Source organism: Eptatretus burgeri, chromosome 1 (genome assembly GCF_056783735.1).
Source record: "Eptatretus burgeri isolate ZD-2024b chromosome 1, Ebu_testis_v1, whole genome shotgun sequence".
NCBI classification, from domain to species: Eukaryota; Metazoa; Chordata; class Myxini; order Myxiniformes; family Myxinidae; genus Eptatretus; species Eptatretus burgeri.
The window spans coordinates 69,800,876-69,820,961 of NC_140961.1; the positions used below are offsets into that span (position 1 = coordinate 69,800,876).

The window sequence follows — 20,086 nt, forward strand, 5'->3', positions numbered from 1 at the left end:
CAATGGGCAAGACCAGAGAGCTGTGTAAGGACATCAGGGACAAAATTGTAGACTTGCACAAGGCTGGGATGGGCTACAGGACAATAGGCAAGCAGCTTGGTGAGAAGGAAACAACTGTTGGCACAATTATTAGAAAATGGAAGAAGTTCAAGATAACAGTCAATCTCCCTCGGTCTGGGGCTCCATGCAAGATCTCACCTCGTGGAGCCTCAATGATCATGAGAAAGGTGAGGGATCAGCCCAGAACTACACGGCAGGACCTGGTCAATGACCTGAAGAGAGCTGGGACCACAGTATCAAAGAAAACCAGAAGTAACACACTACGCCATCATGGATTAAAATCCTGCAGCACACGCAAGGTCCCTCTGCTCAAGCCAGCGCATGTCCAGGCCCGTCTGAAGTTTGCCAATGACCATCTGGATGATCCAGAGGAGGAATGGGAGAAGGTCATGTGGTCTCATGAGACCAAAATAGAGCTTTTTGGTTTATACTCCACTCGCCGTGTTTGGAGGAATTAGAAGGATGAGTGCAACCCCAAGAACACCATCCCAACCGTGAAGCATGGAGGTGGAAACATCATTCTTTGGGGATGCTTTTCTGCAAAGGGGACAGGACGACTGCACCGTATTGATGGGAGGATGGATGGGGCCATGTTTCGTGAGATCTTGGCCAACAACCTCCTTCCCTCAACAAGAGCATTGAAGATGGGGCGTGGCTGGGTCTTCCAGCATGACAACGACCCGAAACACAGCCAGGGCAACTAAGGAGTGGCTCCGTAAGAAGCATCTCAAGGTCCTAGAGTGGCCTAGCTAGTCTCCAGACCTGAATCCAATAGAAAATCTTTGGAGGGAGCTGAAAGTCTGTGTTGCCCAGCGACAGCCCCGAAACCTGAAGGATCTGGAGAAGATCTGCATGGAGGAGTGGACCAAAATCCCTGCTGCAGTCTGTGCAAACCTGGTTAAGAACTACAGGAAACGTCTGATCTCCGTAATTGCAAACAAAGGTTTCTGTACCAAATATTAAGTTCTGTTTTTCTGATGCATCAAATACTTATTTCATGCAATAAAATGCAAATTAATTATTTAAAAATCATACAATGTGATTTTCAGGATTTTTGTTTTAGATTCCATCTTTCACAGTTGAAGTGTACCTATGATAAAAATTACAGACCTCTACTTACTTTGTAAGTGGGAAAACCTGCAAAATCGGCAGTGTAGCAAATACTTGTTCTCCCCACTGTATATGTTGATTTTGGAAGCATGTCACATGAAGAGCTGGGAGTGTGGTCTAACTGGGGAGATGGTGGACATACCCACATAATACACACATCTGATGCAAATGGGAAAAACTGGATGGTGCAAATGGCTGGATAAGTTGAGCAACAAACAACACTCAATCCCAAACACAACATCCACACGTGCACAACACCCAACAAGAACGCCAACACTCGCACAACCAACACCTCCTCATGCCCAATCCAGACATTAAACCAGCCAGTTCGTGCCCCGGAATCAGAAAAACGAGCGCGCACACGTGCTCACCCACACACAGACAGCACCAGATCACGTGTAAGTAAAAACAAAAAAGAGCAGAGCATCCCTTGGCAGTGCAGACAAACATACACTCTGGAACGGGTGTGAATATTTGGACATCATCTAAATTAATGGTACAAAATAAACCTGTAAACCCACTTGGTGGCAGATATAGTATGCAGCCTGGGTTGCTATATTAAAGTTGATGTGTATATGAACTCACTGACACACACACACACACACACACACACACACACACACACACACACACACACACACACACACACACACACACACACACACACACACACACACACACACACACACACACACACACACACACACACACACACACACAGTTGTGTACAAGTGTAATTTCACTAAACGCTCCATTATAATTGGAAAATGGGACAATAGCTGTTTGTTTGTTTTTTGTTTGTTTTTGGCCCCTGCTGTTTTTACCCTGTTGTTAAAGGTATGGTATTATTGTAACAATGACTTCATTGTCAAGCCACCTGTGCCTTACAACTCCATGATACTTCTCCCATGCACAAACAAAGCAAACAAAAATATATTGCCCGTTCATGCCTGCAGTCAGCTGCTCATGCATACAAAGTGAAGCCATGCCATGTGTTCCTTTGCCATTGGAGTTGTGTCTGGCCAGGAGAGGTATGGGACAACCTGTTTATCTTGTCATCTTCCAACCAGAATTGGAGTGCACAGTGGAGGACAAGGCACGTCAGGAAGAACTTCTGAATGAACTCTTGCATATTGTGGAGGCCAGAAATGCTGTTGTAATTCATCTGGATGAAGATCGTATAAGGTACCAGTCCAAAAAACGGTTACACCTTTTCTGTATTTACATTGGCCTGTTAAGCATTCCCACCTGAGCACTTAAACTCACAATCCCAGGTCCAAATTCTAAATCCCATAATGATTTGTACATTGTCTATTTATGTCCTTGTAATTGGTGGGAAGGTCTAACAGGATGATAGAGGTGTCTCTTCTGGGTTATATTCCCGATTTGACTAAAATCTAAACTGTCAGATTGCTGCTTCACAGGTATGGAGTAGAATCGCAAAGTGGGTTGTCGCTTCGAATGTAAATTAAGCTGGGTGTCCCATCTGCTAGCCATCAGCAGTGAACATTAAATATCCCACTGTGTCTTTTGAGAAGAGTCGGCAAGTTATCATCAGTACACTAAACAAATTCTAAATTCCTCCCCAAATTGGCTGCAGTTGAACGTAAGGAATGGCCGAGTTGGCTCGTAAAAGACTTGGGCCAAACTCCCCTCTCGGCCAACCTCCACAAAAAGTGTGATAAATCTGGCCCATGAGAGTAGGAGGAGGAGGAGGAGTAGTAGTAGTAGTGGTAGTGGTAGTGGTAGTAGTAGTAGTAGTAGTGGTGGTAGTAGGAGTATACATTATGCCAAATGCAATGGACGTCACGTAGTTCCCTCCTCATCACAAAACAAGTCCCTGAACTTTTTGGTGCTATTTAAACAGACTTGGTTTAACCCACTTTCATGTGATTTTATACACAGAGATAAACATACTCATAAATAAACTAATATGAATGAAAAAATAAATAAAGACATTGATTGCTGGTGATGGTTTTCGCACCACGGTTAAAATGATCCTTCAGTACTGAAGAGCATTAGTAAAATAAAATTAGTTTAGTATGTTTCACCCACACTCGTTATGTGTGCGAACTGTATGCTTTTCACCTCAATGGGAGGAGTAAAAGGGGTCGGGAACCAAAGATTGTTTGGAAAACAAGTGTGATATGTCATCATGAGAAACCTCCCCACCCCCCACCCCCGACACAACAGAACAACAATGGTCCTTTTTAGAAACAGGATGTGATAACCTTGAAAACAATGTCTGCACATGATTATTGGGGAAATAAGACTGACAACTAGAAAGGCACTCGGTAAAGCACATACCCCCGCCAGGCTAAACCGTTCACGTTTTGTATCCCACCTATGGGCCGGATCTGGATCCCGACTTGAAACAACATCCCATTGACTTGTTCTTGTCACCTACCAAACTCATCCACCAAGTTTTGTCCGAATCTGTCCATTACTTTTTGAGATATCGTTTTTGTGCCTATCTCTGAATCAACAACTGCTTTGATTTTCTTAATTTATCCTCCGCTTACTCCATCTTTGTATTTTGGGAAATATCCAAGTTATGTCTGACCACGGAATTGAGCAAAGTAGATTTGGTATCTATGATTGGCATTCATAAGAAGAGAGAAGAGAAGAGAGCATTAGGTCAAAAAGGAGGAAGAGCTTTGAAATAGTAGTATGGCTCACAAAATGATAACTTCTTGGCATTCTTTGCAGATTAGTAAGCAGTGCTTGTTAGCCCCAAACCTCACACTGTATATCAATTCCCCACCCCAAGCCCTCCTTCCAAATTTCCAGCTTTTTTATCCTGAGTTTCCTTCTTGTCCACCTTGTGAGTCCTTCCTTGCCCTCCCCCCCCGCCATTCCTCCCCATACCCATTATTTGTTCAAATCTCCCTATACCTTGGCCTTCAACTCTGTTGTTCGTCTCTCTCTCTCTCTCTCTCTCTCTCTTTCTCTTTCTCTTTCTCTTTCTCTTTCTCTTTCTCTTTCTCTTTCTCTTTCTCTCTCTTTCTCTCTCTTTCTCTCTCTTTCTCTCTCTTTCTCTCTCTTTCTCTCTCTTTCTCTCTCTTTCTCTCTCTTTCTCTCTCTTTCTCTCTCTTTCTCTCTCTCTCGTTCCTGTTGTCCTGTTATGTTCTGATCTGCACACATGTACACATGCATAAAATACATAAAAACGACAAACACAAAGATTTACCTTTAAACAGAGGTCTTTGAAAGAGGAATTCAAGTGGGAGATTAGCAAAATTCAATCGATGTCGAAGTGAGGTGTGGATTATATTTTTAAAGGAGATCGCACAAAAAGGTAAAACAAAACGATGTCCTGTAAAAATAACATTGAACATTTTCAGCAACATAAGACACCTCCCGAAGCACCCACCGCACGGCACCGCAGGGCCCAAAACAGGCGGAAACGTACGTCTGTCCAATCAGTTCCATTGATAGCACAGGCACTTTTACCGAAACGAACAACCAAGAAACTTGGACAGTGCTTGCCAAGTGGCTTAAGCACTCAAACAAAATGGTTGATAAGAAACGGCTCCCTTGGCATGCAATTGGCAATCACCGAACCATCATATTAAACATACACCTCCAGGAGACGCCCGAAATGTCAAATATGTCCGAATTGGACAAATTAACACTTTTGTAGGAGTCAGAAATGCTTGTAATTTCGATTCTGGAGCTTAAAATTTGTAATTCTCCTTGTTTTAACAGATACTCGTAGTGATCGCATGTGTGGAAATGAAACAAAGCAACAAATGCTGACGTCTCCGGGTGTTTATAAGCATTGCAATGTACCCAGCGATTCATAGCTATGATGAATAGGCATTCAATAATATGAGTGAGGAAAGTGGAAAAAAAAACAAAAACTTTATCGTTAAGAAATCGTTGCGGCCTGTTCCAAGGTAAGGCATGGTTAAAGCAGGCCAAAAGACATGGCGGTTTCAGACCCCAGCGAGGTTACCCAGGAAATGCCTGAAGACCCATATGGCGAGGTGGCCAAGGATTGCTTTATAAAGGATATAATTATACAAGTCCGTTAATTATCTTCAAAAGTGGTGTTTTTTTTAAACTCAAACATCCAATTTTCACTCTTGCACTTCCTCGGAGTTTTCTTGGAATGTGTGCAAAGTTTCAGGCTACTAGGTTTCATGGTTTTGGAGTTATGGACACACACACACACACACACACACACACACACACACACACACACACACACACACACACACACACACACACACACACACACACACACACACACACACACACACACACACACACACCACATTGCCTTTTATTAGTATGGATATTTATGTATCTGGTTGCATCATTGCTGGAAGCATGGCTGTTACTGATTCAGTACCACCTTTTTCCAGTAAACTGGTACTCATTTTGCCAACCTTGGAAGGATGATTGAGTCAACCCACTGAGTGTTATTTAATGGAGACACAGGGGCTCAAATTCAAGACGCTAAGATCTTAAGCCAGCCACCTTAACCGTTAAGCCAACGCCATCCTTTATTGTTGACTAATGTCCTTATAATTCAGGTCAAGGTACACTTATTTTATCTTGTGTCTCTATACACTACATGGCCAAAAGTATGCGGACACCCCCATTTAATTAGTGGATTCGGCTATTTCAGCCACACCCTTTGCTGACGTGTCGGATATCAAGCACACGCCATGCAATCTCCATATGCACGTGGCACCGTCATAGGATGCCACCTTTCAAACAAGTCAGTTCATCAAATTTCTGCCCTGCTGGTGTTGCCCCGGTCAACTGTAAGTGCTGTTTTTGTGAAGTGGAGACGTCTTGGAGCAACAACAGCTCAGCCACGAAGTGGTAGGCCACACAAGCTCAAAGAACGGGACCGCCGAGTGCTGAAGCGCATAGCGCGGAAAAATCACCTGTCATCGGTTGCAACACTCACTGCCGAGTTGAAAAATGACTCTGAAAGCAATGTCAGCATAATCACTGTTCGTCGAGAGCTTCATTTAAATGTGCTTCCATGGCCGAGCAGCCGCGCAATGTCAAGCATCTGCTGGAGTGGTGTAAAGCTCACCGCCATTGGACTCTGGAGCAGTGGAAACACGTTCTCTGGAGTGATGAATTACGCTTCACCATCTGGCAGTCTGACAGACGAATCTGGGTTTGGTGGATGCCAGAAGAACACTACCTTCCCGAATGCATCGTGTCAACTGTAAAGTTTGGTGGAGGAGGAATAATGGTCTGGGGCTGTTTTTCATGGTTTGGGCTCGGTCTCTTAGTTCCAGTGAAGGGAAATCTTAATGCTACAGCATACAGTGCCATTCTAGATGATTCTGTGCTTCCAACTTTGTGGCAACAGTTTAGGGAAGGCCCTTTCCTGTTTCAGCATGACAATGCGCTCATGCACAAAGTGAGGTTCATACAAAAATGGTTTGTTGAGATCGGTGTGGAAGAACTTGACTGGCCTGCACAGAGCCCTGACCTCGACACCATCGAACACCTTTGGGATGAATTGCAACGCCGACTGCGAGTCAGACCTAATCATCCAACAGCAGTGCCCGACCTCACTCATGCTCTTTTGGCTAAATGGAAGCAAATCTCCACAGCAATGTTCCAACATCTCGTGGAAAGCCTTCCCAGAAGAGTGGAGGCTGTTATAGCAGCAAAGGGGAGCCCAACTTCAAATTAATGTCCATGATTTTGGAATGAGATGTTGGACGAGCAGGTATCCACATACCTTTGGCCCTGTAGTGTATGATACAAGCTCCTCCATGAGCCTTAGATCACTGTTAAAAAGACAGTGTTTTATGGTTTTGGGGTCTCTAAAAATCAACACCAACATTCACAAAGTGCCCTGTATGGTGATAAAAGTATAGTTGAGTGCCCTTTGTCCTCACTGTATACACGTGATTGCGGAACGTGCAGCTCGATCAATGAAGACTCATGTGGCAAAGCAGACAATGATTTCATCCATCGGTTGGAGGAAGTGAAAAAGCAGAATGGGGTTCACATTGAAAATGCTGCTGTCCCCATTCAGTGGTCTCTCAATCTTCTAGCACCTCCTTTCTGGTCTTGCATGCTCTGCTCTTTCCATGTTTTGTTCCACCCCCCCCACCTCCCACCAGGTTTCAGCATGGCTCACATGGTCCACCATCAACCCCCTTCTGGTGAAATTATCTAAATCCAGGATTACACTGCTTGCCACCACTCATTTGTTCCTCTTTTTCCCCACTTGTGGAACCAACTTGCACATCCTCTTCAATCTCATTCTTCCCTCCAGGTCTTCAAGATAGCTGTTCAACACCATCTCAGATTGTCCCCAATCCAACCCCATAATATTTCCCAACCCCATTAAATCACCCTTCCCTCCCCACAAATTTCCATGTTTTTTTTTTCCTGAGAGTTTGCTTCTCTTTCCATCTCGTCCACCCCTGCGTCCCCCCCTACCTCTCATTCTTATCCGCATCCCTCATTTGTCTGTGTGCCTCTATTTTGTCCCTCAACCAAGCTGTTGGTTTCCCCTTTCTCTCTCTACTGTTCCTTTTGGTCTGTTGTGTCCTGATCCGTTCTTTGTTCCAACTCTTCTTCCACGAGCCTTGAATTTCTTGACAAAAAAGGCAAACAGAAATATTTCTGAGAAATATCTTTTGTATTTGATCAATACATTGTTGCTTTATGTACATTACAGCTTTTCACTTGCAATAGGCGCCTATTTTGTAAACCACCCTATATAAACAATCATCGTTCGTACATACTTGTTTTCCGATATCCAAACCACATCTCCTTCCTCCACACACCGCCTTCGACTCACTAAATGTGCATCATCCCGAATCACGTTCATACACCAACACAAGACGTTTATTTGTCACGTGTGAACAAAATAGGTGTGTACATTAGAAAATGTTTCACCTCCAAATCACGACTGCTCTGAACACTCGATTTGCTCGACTTTCTCTGTTTACTAAATAACTAATGCTCACATTTTGTTTCGCGATTGCAGAGAAAAGGAGGAAGATGAAATTTTGGATGAAATACTGAAACAAAAAGGTAATTTGGGAGGGGGGGGGGGGGAGGGGCTGTGGGGAAGAAAATGTGTTTTAAATAAACCGCATGAATCGTTGCTTACAGTCTTCGAAGAGAAAGAGAAAGTTACAGTCTTCTTTTTTTTCACAAATTGTCATTGCTTTCACTAATGCATCACCAGAAAATTGTGTGTGTGTGTGTGTGTGTGTGTGTGTGTGTGTGTGTGTGTGTGTGTGTGTGTGTGTGTGTGTGTGTGTGTGTAAATGTGCCTTTCTGCTGTTTATACTTGTAGGAATTTTTAAGTCACCAGAGATGGAGCATAAAGAAAAAAATAATAACAACAACATGCAAGTCACTAAAGAGGATCAGCAAGGAAACGATGGCATCGAAAAGCCTGACGAGAAAAATGCAGTCAAAGAAAAGACGCCAAAAGGTCAGCAATCCAAGAAGAAGAAGAAGAAGAAGAAGAATAAAAAGAAAAGTTATTTAATATGCACAAGATGATGAAAAGAACCTGATTGTTTACATCAACGTTGGTCGTGCCATCTTCATCGCTCGGCTGCATCAAAACATGATTACATTTGCACATGATTGTTCATGCTTGAAACAGCTTACCTTTGCTTTGATATTCTGATGTAATTACCTCCACCACCGAAGGTGAAGGAGGTTATTTTTTACCCCTTTCTGTCTGTCTGTGTTTTTGTTTGTCTGTCTGTTTGTTTGTTTGTTTGTTTGTTTGTTTGTGTGCAGGATATCTCTAAAAGTTGTTGACGGATCCGGATGAAATTTTGTGGACATGTTGGGTGTGTGGCAAGGATGAATTGTTTCGATTTTGGTGAAAATTCGGATCTGGCTACTAGATTATTTTTGAGTGATTCTTCACCATTGAGAGATAGGGCCAAAAACGATATAGTACTGTATAGCATGATATTTCAAAAATGTATTGGGCCGATATGTTCTCATGGATCAGGCATTGTGTGGTGGAGATTTGTGCTCTACCCAGGGGTGCAAATTAACATTTCTATCCACCAGCCAGCAGAGTCGGTGATTAGAAAAAGTTACCAGTCCAGCAGAATTTCTACTGGCCCGATAAAATTAAGACAAAAGTCACAAATTTGATATCAAACACTTTTAATATACTCACATGAGTGAGTTTGATGAGTGAGGTTGGTTGGACGAGTGAGTTTGATGAGTGAGGTTGGTTGGATGAGTGAGTTTGATGAGTGAGGTTGGTTGAATGAGTGAATTTGATGAGTGAGGCTGGTTGGATGAGTGAATTTGATGAGTGAGGTTGGTTGGATGAGTGAATTTGATGAGTGAGGTTGGTTGGATGAGTGAATTTGATGAGTGAGGTTGGTTGGATGGGTGAGTTTAATGGAGGAGATTTGGTGAATGAGTGAGTTTGATGGAGGAGGTTGGGTGGATGAGTGAATTTGATGAATGAGGTTGGTTGAATGAGTGAATTTGATGAGTGAATTTGATGAGTGAGGTTGGTTGGATGAGTGAATTTGATGAGTGAGGTTGGTTGGATGAGTGAGTTTAATGGAGGAGATTTGGTGAATGAGTGAGTTTGATGGAGGAGGTTGGGTGGATGAGTGAATTTGATGAGTGAGGTTGGTTGGATGAGTGAGGTTGGTTGGATGAGTGAGTTTGATGGATGAGGTTGGTTGGATGAGTGAATTTGATGAGTGAGGTTGGTTGGATGAGTGAGTTTAATGGAGGAGATTTGGTTGGATGAGTGAATTTGATGAGTGAGGTTGGTTGGATGAGTGAGGTTGGTTGGATGAGTGAGTTTGATGGATGAGGTTGGTTGGATGAGTGAATTTGATGAGTGAGGTTGGTTGGATGAGTGAGTTTAATGGAGGAGATTTGGTGAATGAGTGAGTTTGATGGAGGAGGTTGGGTGGATGAGTGAATTTGATGAGTGAGGTTGGTTGGATGAGTGAATTTGATGAGTGAGGTTGGTTGGATGAGTGAATTTGATGAGTGAGGTTGGTTGGATGAGTGAGTTTGATGGATGAGGTTGGTTGGAAGAGTGAATTTGATGAGTGAGGTTGGTTGGATGAGTGAATTTGATGAGTGAGGTTGGTTGGATGAGTGAATTTGATGAGTGAGGTTGGTTGGATGAGTGAATTTAATGGAGGAGATTTGGTTGGATGAGTGAATTTTATGAGTGAGGTTGGTTGGATGAGTGAGTTTAATGGAGGAGATTTGGTGAATGAGTGAGTTGGGTGGATGAGTGAATTTGATGAGTGAGGTTGGGTGGATGAGTGAGTTTAATGGAGGAGGTTTGCAGAATGAGTGAGTTTGATGGAGGTTTTCAGAATGAGTGAGTTTGATGGAGGAGGTTTGCAGAATGAGTGAGTTTGATGGAGGAGGTTGGGTGGATGAGAACAGTAGTTCTCGTTGGATGGATGGATGAGTGAGTTTGATGAGTGTGGTGAGGGTGGGGGATGATGCAGGGAGGAGGAGGTTATGGGTGATGGGGGGGGGACCTTTTTGTGTGGGTGATGGGGGCAGGGGGGTTGTGAGTAGTGCTGGGGGGGGCATTTTTGTGGTTGTGGGGGTGGTTGTGGCTGATGGAGGATTGGGGGGGGGTTGTGGGTGATGGACGATGGGGTGGAGGGGAGGGGTGATGTGTTGTGGGTGATGGACAATGGTGGGGGTACTACTCATCCACCTAACCTCACCCATGAAACGCACTCATTCACCCAACCTCATTCATCTAACTCACTCATTAACCCAAAAGCCTCATCAAACTCACTCATTCACCCAACCTCACCCATCAAACTCACTCATTAACCCAACCTCACCCATCAAACTCACTCATTCACCCATCAAACTCACTCATTCATCTAACCTCACTCATCTCACTCACTCATTAACCCAAAAGCCTGATCAAACTCACTCATTCACCTAACCTCACCCATGAAACTCACTCATTCACCCAAATTCACTCATTTAACCAACCTGGGCATGAGAAAATGCGTCCAAACCGCGCCGAACCGTCAAATCTCGTGCAATCACGCGTGACTTGGAACAAGATGAAAACACAAAATGGCCGCCGCAGAATTATCGGTGATTTCTACTGATTTCTGCGGACAAAAACAGTAGTTCTAGTTGAGAAAACTAGTGGAGAAGCTAGTACAAATTGCACAAAATAACAGGAATCACCGGTGATTCGCCAGCCGGGCAGGTAAGGCAGTATTGTGTACCCGCCCAGCACAAAAGTTAGGCGCCATTGGCGACCGGGCGGCTGTTAATTTGCACCCCTGCTACTGAGTGCCCTTCTCATTAAAAATGGATTCTATTAAAAGTGGAGTGTTATACACTATTTGTGAAAAGTTTGTTGATGAAATGTTATCTTATAAATATTTTCAATTGTTTGTGTATTTGTTTGTACATTATTCTTTCATCGCTAAATCGTAGCACCAAGAAGCCCCAAATTTTGGGTGCAGATACTTCAGAATCTGGGTAAGATTTTAAGCTACCACTCGTCAGCCTTGAGTTCTTTTTTGAGGCTACTATAAAGTGTATATTGGGATATGGCGTTAGGCAAGGTGGCCACCACAAGGCCAATAACTCCGTAGCATTTCAATGTCCAACACTTCCTGAAATCGCTGCCAGGAAAAGCTCACCCAGCCGGGCAGCTCCAGGTAGCCCCTGCTAGTCAGAAATATAACAAGCATACAAAAAAGGTGGACATCGATGACCTCTTCACTTGCCTGGACAATCCTCTGTACCATTTTGCTGATGACTACACCCTGTGCAGAACAGTATAACAAACTTCTGAGAGGCAGGCTACTGTGGCACAATCTCTGCAGATCCAGAAAGAGTTGGTGAGCTCCCTGGAACATGTCCTTCAATGCATCAAAATACCCTGCACCCACTCTGTCCTTCCACAAGAATCGACTTTGTTTTGCATACGAAGGTGAGTCTCATGGAAAACCTAAAACAGTCGAGAACATAACAGAACTAGAACATAACAGAACTGGAACATAGTGGAAAGGGGGGAAACACACCAACAGCAAGGTGAAGGGACACAATGGAGGGATGCTTCCAGGCACAATGGGCATGGGGAAGAATGAGATCAAAGGGAGGGGGGAGAAGACACAGCAGGTGAACAATCTGCATATAAACTTTAACACAGGAAAAAGAGGAAGGGGAAAGTTGGAACGAAACAGAAGGGGACCAAAAAGGGGGAAAAAACAACCTAGAAAGGAATGGGCAGGCTGGGGGAGGTTTATTGAGGGTACAAAAGATCATAAATATCGATGAGTAATGACCTGAAGTGGTGGTTGTTGTTTCGTACGCAGCCTGTAGCTGCTGATTGTATCATTGCTGAGAGCATGGCTGTGCTGCCGATGCAGTGCCCACTGTTTCCAGTAAGTTGGTATTCATGTTGTTGAGGGATGGATGACAGGCTGAGTGAACTCACCTGGTGTTATTTAACGGAAAGACGGGCTCAAATTCAAGACGCTAAGATCTCAAGACAGCCACCTTGACCGTTAAGCCAACACGAGGCTGATGAAGTGGTGGTGAACAGCCATTTTTATGTCCTAGAGGGATGAAAAGGATTGAACAGACTGAGGAAGTTGGTTCCACAGATGAGAGGAAATCAAAAATATACCCATCAGAAATGGGGAATCCCCCGCCATTGAAACATTTTTTTTTCAAGATGGCCACCACAGTCGGCCATTTTGGATCTGGCCATGCCCAAAATCAATAGGGTTCTTCCTTTTCAGGTGGTACATGTGTGACCCAAATTTCAAATCGATATGACGAACAGTTTATGAGTTATCGCACTCACAGCTATAAATGTTGATGCCCAGCCAGACGGACGGACAGCCGGATGGACGGACGGACGACCCGAGTGACAACAATATCCCCCTTCCGCCACGCGGCGGGGGATAAAAAGCATACAAGAGGAGGTGAGCAAGAAATCCTGGATTTTGGGAGTTTCACCAGAAATTGATTACGAGCAGAACACGGCACCCTGATAAAACCTGGGGTGAGGGGTGAGTCCACAGCAAATAAAGGGCAGAGCATGCAAGACCAGAAAGGAGGCAGTATAAGACACTGACCTGTCTGCAATGTGAGGGTCACAGGACCAGAGACTCGGTTTCACCCACACTTGCATATATCCTCCCCTTCCCCAATTGTTGGTATGGTGTGAATTTGATTCCAGGCCTGACGAGAAACTATGATTGGTGTTTCGCAGGCAGAGCATTACAGTATCACCAATTGCACCGACACTCAGATAGACATGAAGCTGTGTGTTCTGTCTGCTAGGATGGTAAAAATCCCACAATCTTTTTTGCGAAGGGTTGATGAGTTATCACCAGCATGTTCAAAAAATGACATTACTGCGCTGACTCCAGCGGGGAATGCACAGGCACACCACCAATAGTGCAGCAGATAACTGCAAAATACCCCTAGAATACTTCGGTTTGTGATGCAAGCATGAAATTTGGCACAAATACTCTCTTTGGTCTTCTGTGTTTAAAAAATGGCGCTGGCCACGAAAAAAATCAAGATGGCGACCATTTTCCAAGATGGCAGCCATCCAAATTGAAAAGTATTATTCCTAAAGCAAGTATTTGGATTAAAGACAATATTTGAGGTTTTAGGTGTCAAAGAATCTAATAGGAATGTTGTCTGGGCTCTAGTACATAATCAAATGGTCAAAGCACAGATGGCGTCAAAGATGGCCGCCATGAAATCTATAAATCCTAATATTTCAGGAACTGTGCTGAAGATATTTTCTTATTTTCATCAGAATATCTTACGATGCAAGCATGAAATTTAACATAAATGATTTCTAGTCACCAAGGATCACTTTTTATGCAAAAATATTGCTCCTGCTGAAAATTAAAATGGCTGCCATTTTCAAGATGGCTGCTAAGCCGTATCTCCAGAAAAATCAAACTGGTAATAATCATTTATCATTTCACAAAATTTAGTGGTAAAATACTTTTATTTCTGATTTATTGCATAAATGTTCATTTGTTTGTCATATATTGCAAAATTACCTGTCACAACAAAGATGGTGTCCAAGATGGCCGCCATAAAACTTAAAAATTTATCATCAATGAATAAACATAGAAATACGAAGTACTATAAGTCGGCAAATAGGTAATAAAGATAATAGATTTCATTAGAATTATTACTTATTTTGTCAGATTGCATTTTAGAGGGTGGAGGAAAGCTTAGCATAATTATAATAGAGTGATGTCGGCGCACAACCAGGGCACACTGGTGATGTCACTGCTGTGTAACTCAGCATGGGGTTCAGTGTCAGCTGATCTAGCTTTACTAATGCTGTAGTAATAGACTAGTAGTTGTAGTATAGTTTAATTTAGTGTCCCAAATGCTGCCTAACAGCCCCATATCCAGTAGCTAGTAAACAGTAGTTTGTAGTTACTCTATTTAGTTAGATAGTCGCGCCTGAATTGACAGGGTGTGCCAGCGTGGGAGAGCCGAGCCAAGGGTAAGGAGGCTATACATGACTTGCTCATGTAGTTACCCGAATGGTGTACAGATCACACGGGACTTAAATGACACTGGATGAATGACACTCCCATTGATTTTAGACCCAGCAAAACTGAATGAGGGTGGAGGTATAGAGGAAATACTGAGAAGAAATGAGGCAAAGTACCACATGAGTTGTCAGTTGTTATTTAATAACACTAAACTCGAAGTGCCAAGAAATGTTGATCCGACTCTCATGGTAGTGAAACAGATGAAGGGCATGTGAAGCAGCGACGAACTAGCCATGATGGTCAAGTATGTATTATGTGTGAAAAGACATCACCTGAATCTGACCTTTGGCAAGTTATGCCCATGAACTTGGACAAGAGGCTGCACGAGTATGCTCAAACACTGAATGATGGCACGTTGTTAGCAAAACTGGGTGGTGGAGATGCCATTGCCCAGGAACTAAAATACCATCGTGCCTGTCTCACTGCTCTGTACAACAGGGAGAGATACCATCTCAGAAGTCTTGAGAAAGACTCACATCAAACTAAGGAGGAACCAGATGTGTACCCACTGGTTCTTTCAGAATTGGTGAATTACATTGTTGAAACCAGTCTGAATTCAGACGGTCCCACAGTCTTCCCCCTTGCAGATATTTACCAGTTATACCAACAACGTCTGGCACAACTGGCTGTTGATACTCCCACTGTCAATATCACCAGATTAAAGGATAAATTATTGGCTGAAATCCCTGAGCTTGAAGCTCACATAAAGGGAAGAGGTGTGCTTTTAGCATTCCAGAAAGATGTGGCTTTGTCACTATCAAAAGCATCAGAATACTCTGATGCACTTGTGATGGCTAAAGCTGCAAAAATCTTGAGACGACACATACTAGACCATCAATCAAGATTTGATGGCACATTTCCTGAAGGCTGTGTTAAAGATGCTATACCACCCATTCTCCTTCAATTTGTCGGGATGGTTGAACATGGAGCAGACATCAAATCACAGCTGAGATTTTAGGCTTCAAAGTCTGACCAGGCCATTTCCCAGCTGCTGCAGTATAACTGCTATTCCCGATACAAAGAGGGAGCAGCAACACACAGACACTCCAAAGACAGAGAAACACCATTCCCAGTGTACATGGGTCTCTCTATCTTTGCCAAAACCAGGAAGAGAAGCCTGGTAGAAATGCTGCATGAGCATGGCCTCAGCATCTCCTATGACGACTAACCGTCCATGGTTGATTTTCCCTTTGCAAAATGGGAAGAATTTTTCTGTCCATATCTGAACCATATCTGTCAAGTTAGTAAACCTTAAAAAAAATATTGATTTTGTTCCAAACGCTAGTTCGTGAACAATGGTTTATAGCTATTGTGGCAGCCATCTTGGACTCCCATCTTTGTTTCAGCAGTATGCATGGAAACTAGGACTCTAAAACCATGTCCACCTAATTCATTGATCCCAAAAACCTAGGTATAGATCCAAAAACGATGAGTCTATGTCTATTATTTCCTGAAATATGAGCATTGTTTTGGTTTTGCGGCAGACATCTTGGATGCCATCTTTGTTACAACCATGCTGTGAGGTGTTACATTACAAAGAATAATCACGCTAAAATCTTAGATGCAAAAAACTTTGGTTAACACCCTTAATGTTGTGTTTTGTTTCAAATATTTAGCTGCAGAAGAGGAATTTTTGTGCATATGGCGGCCATCTTGAAAAATGGTCGCCATCTTGGAATTGTACGTGGCCAGCACCTTTTTTGAAAAAAAGTGGACCTCAAAGAGTATTTGTGCCAAATTTCATGCTTGCATCACAAACCAAAGTATTTTTGCAGTTATCTGCTCTACAAGTGTAATCCTTGCCACGAGTGCTTTTGCAGCACTGGACCTACCTTTTGACACAATACCAGAGGTAAAGGCAGTCTTTTAAAGGTTGAACTATTTTTCCTTTAATGTGAACAACTTGGTTTTATTCCATGTCCGTTGGAACAAACAAAAATGAATCCTTTTCAAGTGTGCTTCCAGCCCCTCCAAACCCTCTCCTACCCTTCCTTTACAACCCCTCACCTCCACCAATTCCATTTTCTCAAATTGTTTATGCCTCCGTAGCCGAAGGCTGAAAGCATTGTTTTATTTTTATTTTTTTCATTGAATTGCTTTCCCCTTACTGTCACCCTTATTCCTCTTTCTCTTTCTCTTTCTCTTTCTCTTTCTATTTCTATTTCTCTCTCTATTCTAACCCATGATCTTTATTCACCCCATTAACCTTTCCTAACCCAACCATCTTACTTGCGAGTTTCATTGTTTCCTGCCTTTCCTCTTATGCTGTTCATTCATTCCTTTGATGTTTGTCCCACTGTATTCCCACATTCCCTTTGATGAGCCTCACACCTGTCAAGAAAAAAGAAGCCGCTAATTCCAGAATATTTTGTATTATATGAAAGTAGTAAAATTATCCACTTAACATTTTTTTAAGTTTCTGTTTTACAATCGGCTTGATTTATATGGAACACTGGTAAAATTTGGCCCGGTGCATATGCAGTGTTGTTTTATTATTCAACCACAATTAACTCGTTTGAGCCTATTTTATTCACATTGTCTATTCAAGAATGATTTATAATATTTTCATCATTTACCCCTTCTATATCTCAGGGTTAGTTGAGTGGATAACTCAGAGGGAGTGAGCTCACCTTTGAGCTGTCTAGTTTGAGTTTGATTCCCAACCCAAGTGCAATCTGTTATCTTGGTACTTTGCAGGCAGGGCATGACATCAAGAGTGTGCCTTCCTTAAGATTATTATGCTGGGGTCTGGTCTTTTGATGAGTGTAGGTCACCACCTGCACCGTATCAAATTCTAAATTCCTGCCCAGACCACAACTATGACTGGGTGGGCAATGGCAAACCATGTAGTGCATTTCTTTTCCCAGGAAGCTGCATCGGAAAGTCCTGATCAATCGTCCATGTGAACTCATAAGAAAAGCTTCTCTGGTACTTTTAACTTGGAAGTAAAAGTAACCAAAGCTGCAAGCATTGGCATCTTTATTGTTTATCAAGCTGTTTCACAGGGGGGTTCATAGAATAGCAGCAGACAAAGCAAGTTCAATGTAGATGAAGTCACGTAGTGGTTGAGTGATGATTCTGGATGATGATGTATTATGATAATGGTTACTTTTTCAGAACTTATCCTTTGGAACTCCTCTGCACTGTACCAACTCAGAGGCTATACATCTCACATATTCAACCACTGTCTGGCCCTCTCTTAACAATGGCTTTCGCTCAGTGAAAGGATAACTTCATTTCTTTGCCTGTGAATATCTGGCATCTCATTTCCTTTGTTCTCTCTTTGTCAATTGCCTCCATTTCGTGCATTTTCTGCAAATGCAGAGAGAGAATTAATAGGATTTATGAGGGAAAAGCAATTCAATTCCTCTCAGACAAGTATGTACTGTTGATGAAGTCGGTATAAAGATCTGCAAGAGCAAACTCATTAACCACCACCAAAAGTTAGGTGCACAGCCACATGATTTGTTATTCATATTCCATTGGAAAGTGGTAGTCGTGGTTGTCTTTTTAAAAGCAACATTTTATTGCTCATCCAAAGGTTATCATTCAGGTTCAACCACGAAGTGTGGATTGGTAGCATGTTGATCAGACAAGGCATGGCATGTAGATTTTCCTCTCAATGAAGGTCATTAATGAGCAACTTGGGTTTATGTGAACATTCTGATAAATTATGTATTGTCACAAACCCCGAAGGTTCTTTAATCGATCGATATCCAAACACATGCAATACCTGCAGTACTCTGGCATGGCATTGTACCCAACAAAGTAACTGATGACTGGATTTTTCTCTTTCTGTCTGTCTGTCTCTCTCTCTGTGTCTGTCTCTGTCTAATCAGACTAAGACCTTTCACGAAAGCCCCTCCCTCTAACACTTGCACACAATTACTAGGTGGTTCTAAATAACCAGAAATCACGAGAAATTTCTCGTTCACCCCACATAGTTCACTAGCCAGTAATTTCCTGAACTCTAGTAATCTGTCCACACAGCTTTAAGTGTAACTAAAATATTACAGTGATATTTCAATGTGTGTGTACCATCCTTCAGATGGAATGGACGTTGAAATGGGCATCCTAGCTGCGAGCATTTGGCGATGTTAAAGACCCCACAATGTCCTTTGTGACGAAAAGTGAGGTATTGCCGGCACCATGAACGAATTACAAATTTCGTGCACAATTGAATATCCTGTGTCAGTGATGTCTCGTCCAGGATTGTAACCCCATGCCAACGAAACTGTCTTATGTGTCTGACGGCCCTAAGATGGAGGATAAATGTTTAAAAGTATATATATATATATATATATATATATATATATATATATATATATTTATAACTTGCTACCTTTTTTTTTTTACTCAACTCAACTTTTAACAAACATTGCAAACTTGTAAAAATAATGAACAATTGGTTCCATAAAAATCACAAGCATTCACTGAATCAATACACCGTGTAACTTTAACTTGTAACTAGGATTTTGTAACAAATGGCAACCTAAAATATAAAAGGAGCTCAGTCTCAGCATGCATGCATGCATCCTTCCATCAACGTGGGTGCTTCTACTCCTGAAACCAACATGGAATTTACCCACTACCTTTGGCATGGCAATCTACTCTTGCTCCTACCATATCCACAAATGCAAATAAAACAACCAGAGACTGAACATTAATTTAATCCATGCCAGACAGCCTGAAAAAAAAAATTGGTAAATTTGTATTGACCTGTAACTGGGCTGGAGCTGGACACGTTGTAAGAACAGCCGACAACAATTGCAAACCGGCAATGTCGAGAGGGCCATGGAAGAAGCAGAGGTGGACCAAAGATCAGATGGAGAGGTGAGATGGAAAGATTTACTGTAGTACAAGGGCCTCAAATTGCATTATCCGCTGTGAAATATCACAAAGCAATGACGTTTTCGGTCTTGGCCTTGGTTGGAGCAAAAGAGGTTTTATGAAGTGAAAGACCTGAAACGTCATCGCTTTGTGATCCTTTACGACGGCTAACTTTAAATATTTTATTCTCGTCTTTATATTCTCTTGTGCCACCCATGCAGACCTCTAGTTCTTTGCTGGAATTAGCAACTATTTTTTTATTCATGTTGAGAGACGCCTTCATCCTGCAGTTGATTAAACAGGCTGATGAATTATAAATTGATCTAAAAGGGATTTTACGACACAAATGGTAGGTGTGGCTGATTTGACGTGATTTAAAATAAAGATGTTTCATTCATTTCATGATCAGATTCAACAGCAAATTTTGGGACTTTCAAGCCATCTATTTACTATATGTACAAACAATAAAAAGAGCAATCAGAGATTGCAGACCATCACCAGGTCTTCTTTTGTGTGGAGTATTTTGTGTGGCGTTTGTG

General features: G+C 42.4%; 2 protein-coding genes across 16 annotated transcripts in view; one reads left to right on the forward strand and one right to left on the reverse strand.

Moving 5' to 3' along the window:
• Positions 1 to 9,312, forward strand: part of LOC147034687 (MICAL-like protein 2) — a 129,092-nt gene extending 119,780 nt beyond the window's left edge. For 3 of the 4 annotated variants that reach the window (XM_085887136.1, XM_085887133.1, XM_085887132.1), the window contains exons 14-16: positions 2,241 to 2,355; positions 8,153 to 8,199; positions 8,468 to 9,312. In XM_085887136.1, coding sequence (XP_085743262.1) covers positions 2,241 to 2,355; positions 8,153 to 8,199; positions 8,468 to 8,679 — 374 coding nt within the window. In that variant the 3' untranslated portion in view covers positions 8,680 to 9,312. Of the gene's footprint in view, positions 1 to 2,240; positions 2,356 to 8,152; positions 8,200 to 8,467 lie in introns of those variants that run through there. The other variant, XM_085887138.1, reaches the window with a different exon arrangement.
• Positions 9,313 to 11,906: 2,594 nt separating this feature from the next.
• Positions 11,907 to 20,086, reverse strand: part of C1H22orf23 (chromosome 1 C22orf23 homolog) — a 105,011-nt gene continuing 96,831 nt past the window's right edge. For 11 of the 12 annotated variants that reach the window (XM_085887165.1, XM_085887150.1, XM_085887162.1 and 8 more), the window contains one exon: positions 17,669 to 18,029. In XM_085887165.1, coding sequence (XP_085743291.1) covers positions 17,934 to 18,029 — 96 coding nt within the window. In that variant the 3' untranslated portion in view covers positions 17,669 to 17,933. Of the gene's footprint in view, positions 12,735 to 17,668; positions 18,030 to 20,086 lie in introns of those variants that run through there. The other variant, XM_085887157.1, reaches the window with a different exon arrangement.